Raw genomic sequence first — 7524 nt, 5'->3', positions numbered from 1 at the left:
GGGGGGGCATATTGATTTGTGCATTGCACCTGCGTCTCTGCGTGGATTGACATACTCTTTAGGGTAAAATCTAGAATCACAACACAAGACACTATCATTGTAAAATATAGTCTTAAAATGCAATGAGCAGTGTAACCTTATTCATATTTGTGAATGCTTGCATTTTAATTTCTGTGTCATTAAATATATATAATCTCTTCCCATCCCTCAATGTTTTATTCTTCAGTGTGACGCAGTCGGCGTACTAGAAAAGGAGCATGACTACAGAGAGGAGCACTTTGATTTCATCCAGTCCCACATCAGGCAATTTTGCTTACAGTGTATCCTTTTAATACATAATTGTTTGTAGTTCTATCACAATAATCATTTATAACATTGACTGTTCAAGCCGAAACGTTGTTTATACGGCCCATGGTATTTTAGTGTTTATAATCAATTAATCAATCAATCATTCATCCACCATCCCTGTCATTACCCCAACAACTGCTGCCTTAACTGATTAAAACAGATGGAGCTGGCCTGATCTACACGTCAGTCAAAGAGGAGAAGAACCTGGATCTGCTTTACAAATATATAGTGCATAAGATGTATGAGTTCCAGTTCACCACACCGGCCTTAGTGGTGGAGAAGGATGCAGTGTTCATGTAAGTGAAGATGGTTTATTTAGTTTATCATGTTTCTTTGGTTTTAAAATTAACACATTTAGATAATATTGTTGCCAACTGCCATCTTTCCTTTTGTTTTTGTTATTAGTGTCATACCAAAAACAAATTCTTATTTTTATTCCAAGGAAGTACTCTACATAATTATCTACAACAGAGTTTATATTATTGCACCAACTTTAGTCTTCCTTCCTTTCAGTCCATCTGGATGGGATAATGAGAAGAAAATTGGGATTTTGCATGAAAACTTAACAACAGTCAAACCCGAATCTCCATTTGAAGATTTTATCACGAAGCCCCCAGTACGAAAGGTAAGGCAGTGCAAATACTGAGAAAACTTTAGAGGACGACACAACCCAGTGCCAATTAAATAACCACGTGCTTTCTCGTCCGCTCTTCTTTGCAGTTGGTTCATGACAAAGAGATTAATGCAGAGGATGAGCAGGTATTCCTGATGAAGCAACAGGTACGTGTCAGTCCTTGAAAATAAAAATAAAAACATCCACATATCAAACTGGATGATGATATGGACGTTGTAGTTGTGTGAGTGTTGGTAGCATGAGTACAAGCAGAAAAATAAGTTGTAAGGAGGATATCTTACATGCATGTTACAAGGTTTCAAAGGAAACAAACACAAACAAATTTGACTCTAATTTAGTGAACAGCAGGACCCAAGAACCAGTCCTTTTTTAGATTTTAGTGGCGATTCTGAACTGGCATTTCACTATTAAACAAATGAGTATATAGTAGTCATGTGCTGGTGAATATCTGAAACTTCCACATGACAAGTAACATTGCCTTCACTTCCTATTTTGTAGGAGGGCAATCTAAAAAAAAAAAACACTTTGATGCTTTAGTTTTGCAAGTTAGAGAATTGTTTGTTGAGGTTTCTTTCTGCCAAATTCGCTTAAATTTTATCTGCACTAACCGCCCCTGTATCTATGGACTTCTAAATAAGGTTTGTACAGAAGTTGAAGTCTTCTTTTAACCTGCATACACCCAGCTTTTTTTCCAAATTAGATAAATGGTAAAAGGGTGTTTTGTAATTAGAAATATATATATATATTATATAATTTTAGAAAATTCTAAATGAATCAATTTTTGCCCAATACATTTGAGTGTGCATAGGATCATAATGTTGAAATTGTAAACCACATCTGAATTTTTCTCTCCAGTCTTTGTTAGCAAAGCAGCCAGCCACGCCAACGAGAGGAGCAACAGTAAGCGTTTTAACACTGTCCTCAAATGTGGAATCTTGTTTAATGGATTTATGTTTTTCTTTCTTTCTTCTTATGTGTCCCGTTTTTCTCCTGGATAGAGAAACAAAGTTATTTGTAATTTACCACAGTCTCGCCCTGGTTTCTCTGTTGCAGGAGTCTCCAGGCCGGACAGCCTCAGGGTCTCCCAGGCCAGCGGGTCGTGCCGGCCAACCTAACGTGACCAGCAGCTCACCAATGACTGCTGTCAAAAAGCCTGACCCTAACATGAAAGGTAGGAGCTCTATGAATGCTTGTTTATTTTCATACGGGTTTATTGAGAATCATCCTTTGCACTCCAGAGCTCCCTGGTTTGTCACTGTGGCTTGGCACTGTCCTTTCTATTCTCTCTTTAATTATCCATATTTATTGACACCAATGTCTGATCAGTCTTTTCATTCATTTTTGAGATTTTTCGTCTGTAATGTGAACACACTGCCCCCAAGAGGTAAAAACCAAAGTAATTCACATGGCAATATATTCCTGCGCAACTCCTGAGCTGGCAAACCCTTAAGCAAAAATACTGACTTTTTCTCCTTCATTAAGTGCACTATCAAAACAAATCATATCTAAAAATGAAAGCTCTCTGTGTTTATAGCAACTTTATAAAACACATTAAGGACATTTTCTGGCGTTTTTACTTATCCAAATCATGGATCCTAAAATAGAGTTTTAGGGTGGTGCACTATACCACCCCTTAATGGAGCTTTTGTCCTTGACTTTATAAGAAGATGACGTGGGCCTATATAGCAAAAAAGTGATTATATGTGGCAAGAACAAAAGATATTTAAGTAACTAAAGATTTCCCTGGCTGCTAATCTGGAGTCATAACATAAGATGTTAGACATTAAAGCAAGACAATCTGTTAAAATCCAACCTAAATACAGTATGTACAACCTATTAAAAACTCCTGTTTGTAATATTGTTATCCTATTGGTGTATATATATATATTATATTTAACATATATTATCATATTGTATATTGTTATCAAACTTCCTTAATACAGAAGAGATTTTAAGCTCCATGTTTCTCTTTCAGCGGGGGCTGCCAATGAGGGAGTGCTGGCTAACTTCTTCAACAGTCTGTTGAGTAAAAAAACTGGAGCCCCAGGGAGCCCAGGGAGCCCAGGAAGTGGAGCAGTTGGAGCTGGAGTGCAAGGGTCCGCCAAGAAAACAGGTACAATCTCTCTTTCCAGCACTCTCACCTCTGATCTTAGTGAAAACAAGTACAGCCTCTCTATTTTAAAACCTTCAGGTTACAGGTTAGCCGTTTTCCTATTCCTATTTGTTTTTTCAAAGCAGTTCTAAAGCCTCACTGTTCACAGGATCCTGTAATTGTAGATCTATCACAGAGCATGGGCTCCATGCACACATCAGTCAAGACGAGAGGAAGGCTAGAAACAGGGTCTCTCTCTCTCTCTCTCTCTCTCTCTCTCTCTCTCTCTCTGTCACTTGCTCCATGTCATATCCCACTGCTTTCTTGCTTAACTAATTTAATTACCTCTTATTTTGCTTGAGTAACATCAGCTGTTTAGCATGTCAGCTGTTCTTATGTTGAGCTCCAGCTTTTTTTAATTAGAATTATTTTTACTTTGTTATATCAAGTAATTATAACAAAATCAGATATTGTGAAGTGGCTGAATGTACCCAGTGAAAAATGGATGGAAACATTGCATAATTCATCTGACTGGGACCACTGACATGTACTTTCTGTTCCAGCGCTGAGCAGCGTTAACCTCTCTCTGAGACCCAGCTGAAAGGATAATGCATGAGTGCATGTTCCCTTTGTCTGATAATTAGTTTTGCATGTGTGTTAACTGTGGCAGCAAGCCGCCAAACTCCAGCATGGGACCGCAACCACATCCAACCCTGTTCCATCCGCTTGCTGGCCGTAGAAAACCGCTTTTTCTGAATCCACACAGACAGAAGCTACAGGAGATTACTTTTGGACTTTGTCTCCTGTGTTTTCCAAGGGCAGAAGCCGGGTTTGAATGATGTCCAGGCGGAGTTGGACCGGATGACTCACAAACAAGACTCCATGGTTTCAGCTAACAACACACCACCGCCGACGGAAAACGAAGCGTGAAGGCAACAAAAACAGCTGCACCGTCCACAGCGTTAATACTCTGGAAATATACATGTACATGTGAGCGTAAAACAAATTGACCAAATTCCCAATGTCAAAATCAGTCAGCACACACGGTGGTTTCACCAAAATGAGTTTCACATGCTATCAGATATTTTGGTGTTCTGGTGAGATGGTAAGAGAGAGATAACAGAGATTGGTGTGTTAATGAGATGATAAGGGAGTGCTGAAGGCTTGGCTTTATTTCTGTCCTCTCCTCCACTGTAAATGTTATATGGTGAGGAATGTCAGATTATGGAAATGTGTGCATACTCTCTGTTAGCCAGCCTAATGCGCTGGGCGGCAGGCCCCCCAGTTTCTGGGGTAAAACACACTCCGGTTCAGCTTATCTTGTGGAAGGAATTTGGTTGCAATTGGAAAGGTATTTATACCTTTAATATATTCATTGAAAAGCGTAATTAAAATACTTGCAAACATATGTAGTATGTAAAAAAAAAAAGGTTTGATATAATACTGATGAATTTATAAGCTCCTTTTTATTTTATTTTGTGCCCCATTTATTGGTTAACGGAAACATTCATCTGTATCCCATAACATGTTAAATAGCCACTGACGTCATGACACTAATACGTCCAGATAGCTGATATCATAATATTTGCCCTATTCATCTCACATGATCCTGTAAATATAAATACAAAAAAAAATTCAGGTTAACTTTGACTTTGTATAAAATGCAATTCTGTCCAAATTCTGATAGCTTATAAATGAGATTGGTTGGGATTTAATAGGGTCAAAGGTTGCAATGGAACTGCTTCTTTAGCTACAGGTGTGTATATTTGGGGATGGGGTGGGGCAGCATCTTTCCTACTATAACTCCTAAGTGCCTCGCACAGTTAGCTGTTTGTGTCATAGTAGAGGTGCTTGTCTACGTAAGAGGAAATGCACATCGTTTAAAAGGTTTTCTTATCCATATAATTTATTTCGCTTTTACATTGTTGTCAATGTACAACAAGCCTGTGGTCTGTTATTTTTCAGAAATAACATTTCTGTGGCCTAGTCAATGGTGTTTAATAGAGCAATAGATTGAATGCCTTCCTTCAAACTGGGCTGCAGATGTAAGAAGAAGCCACGAGATACTTTTGGGTCCCCCAGAAGAACACTTACTGTGGTGGAAACCACTCACTTTGCAGCCAAAAGACAATGATTTGCAGTTTGAACTAAATGAGATATTGTGTTTCACAGCACTGTCGTCCTTTGATTTCACATGTTTTATTCACACTGTACTTCACGTCAGTTCAAACATTCCCAGTTTCTACCTGAAGTAGCTGTAGAAACAGCCCTGTAGTAAAACCTGTTTGTCCTGTCAGGTCTTTTTGTTCAGCCTCCTTCAGTGCCCATTTAAAATAACGACCTTTGCCTTCAATGCACAGCTAACAGTTTGTCACACAGGGCACCCTGCCTTTACAGGAATGCTCCTAATTAATTTGTGTGTCCTTAAGGGGTTGCTTAATTGTGTAATGTAAATTCTTTTTTTCTTTTTATATAAATTAAAACCATTTTACTGTACCATATCAAATCTGTAATAATTATGGTTTCATTATGCCATAATTTAATCAAAATTAATGAAGTGTACAGTATAATTCATTCTGTATGCAAGGTCCTACTTAATCTTATGGATAGTATACATCAGTAGCTTTCACAGAAGTATTAACAGGTGTGACAAGAGCAGCTATTTGCTATTTAATAGCAAAAAAAGGACAACTGGAGTGAATTGGGATATGGAACCAAAGATGCATATTAGTCACTCTTTTCTGCTTATATAGTTGATAATCATCCATAAGATTAACCAGTGGCCGTTGTGTGTCCCACTCTTTCATGGAACCCTCGCATTCCAAACTTCAGACCTACCTATGAATAACAACCTATAACACCTTAATGGTAGAAATGCCTTTTTCCACTCAACCATATCTGGGGTTTTATCAGTCTAAGGAAAAATTACCATATTTATGTACAGTAGATTATGGTAAATTATCTAAATGCATCTACAAATTTAAAGGAATTAGGGTTTAACTTTAAATTTGGTCTGAAAGGGAATAACAGTCTACGTTATGCATGCTTTGATTTGTTATCAAAATTATGCTACACAACTGTTCTGGATTTACTTTTGATCAAAATGAAGATCTTTTTGTTTCTCCTTCTCTTTTCCTTTTTTGTGACTGGGTGGAATGTGCACCTGAGGGTCTGTTGCCGAGGTGGATGAAGCACAATTTAATAACAGCCAGGAGCAGTATCGCCACATGTTGAAATAAGCACTTTTCCTTGGACACTTATATCAATTCCCTGTTGCTACAGTTACAGATACAAAATGCATAATTTTCTTTTTCTTTTTGCCTTGCCTTTGTTAGAAGATTTAGTAATGAACCTAGAAGTTAATCTCAACAGTAAAACTGCATTATTTATCTGCATTTGCTGCTTAAGTTATGGAAGGTGCCCCTGGTGGCTAACTATGGAATAACCACTTTCTGCTGGTGATGTTGTAAATTGAATCAATCCTCTAGACATGTCATTACACTTTTGCCAGGGATGCTTTTTGGGACATCTTGAAGTAGATAAACCAAATAAATGTCCATTCATTTTCAGGTTTGACCTTTTTGCCCATTATAGTTCCCTTTAGTTTATGTTTACATCCTAATTAGACATGTTTTGTTGGTGTTTGTCAAATATGGCTTTTCCCATAGACACTTTCTGGTTAAAAGAATTTTGAAATGCTACCCTAATTGACGAACCACCACGCTCATATTTCTTCATCAAACATGGCCAGAATTGTTAAATTTAGCATTTAGCTGAGTGGAATGAAGTGCTCTCATGCTGTTTGGTTTCAAAGTTGCATTTGCTTTTTGTAAATGTTGGATGTTGCTCCCAAGATTGAATAATGAACAAATGTTGTACCTTTTGTAATCAAACGTTAGTTGAAAGCAACTGCCTCTTCAAATCCTTACTGAATTGCCTTCAACCACTTATGACTATATTGTCTACATCTATATGAGACTTTGAGCTTCTGCTTCCAGTCCTTTTGTATTCAGGATATCAAGACATTGTAAGCACATGGCTGGCTGCATTTTTGTGTCCTAAATTAATTCAGAAGTTGATTGTATGACTTTAACACAATTCTGTAGCCTTTAAGCTGCAATGTGGAGTCTCGCTTCTTACGCCGACAAAGATAAGGAAAATGTTTATCAGACCCCTGGCTTCAATAAAACCAAGAATCCAAACTTTTGTTGACTTTAACATTCTTGCGTCTAATTTTTAACCATGTGTATTGATTTGATCGATTGACAACCCCTAACTCTACCTCCACACTAAAGCACAAAACGATATAAAAAAGTGACATTGTTAATGACAACTATGATGCTGATTGCTCAATCCAAAATAGAAATGAACATTTTAAAAAAAATGACATCTGTAACAAAGGCAGGAAAACAATTATGGATTACAAGCACAGATTAAAAGATTTGAAATA

General features: G+C 37.5%; 1 protein-coding gene across 2 annotated transcripts in view; it reads left to right on the top strand.

Annotated features, from left to right (window-relative positions):
* dync1li2 (dynein, cytoplasmic 1, light intermediate chain 2) overlaps positions 1–7280 on the top strand; it is a 13937-nt gene extending 6657 nt beyond the window's left edge. Inside the window, exons 6-13 of one of the 2 annotated variants that reach the window (XM_032528295.1) lie at positions 227–320; positions 509–644; positions 862–973; positions 1069–1128; positions 1838–1882; positions 2036–2153; positions 2958–3095; positions 3892–7280. In XM_032528295.1, coding sequence (XP_032384186.1) covers positions 227–320; positions 509–644; positions 862–973; positions 1069–1128; positions 1838–1882; positions 2036–2153; positions 2958–3095; positions 3892–4004 — 816 coding nt within the window. In that variant the 3' untranslated portion in view covers positions 4005–7280. The remainder of the gene's footprint in view (positions 1–226; positions 321–508; positions 645–861; positions 974–1068; positions 1129–1837; positions 1883–2035; positions 2154–2957; positions 3096–3891) is intronic. The other variant, XM_032528363.1, reaches the window with a different exon arrangement.
* The last annotated feature ends 244 nt before the right edge of the window (positions 7281–7524 follow it).

Source organism: Etheostoma spectabile, chromosome 1 (assembly GCF_008692095.1).
Source record: "Etheostoma spectabile isolate EspeVRDwgs_2016 chromosome 1, UIUC_Espe_1.0, whole genome shotgun sequence".
Taxonomy (NCBI): domain Eukaryota; kingdom Metazoa; phylum Chordata; class Actinopteri; order Perciformes; family Percidae; genus Etheostoma; species Etheostoma spectabile.
The sequence above is the reverse complement of the archived record's forward strand: the minus strand, read 5'-3'. Positions and strand labels throughout refer to the sequence as shown.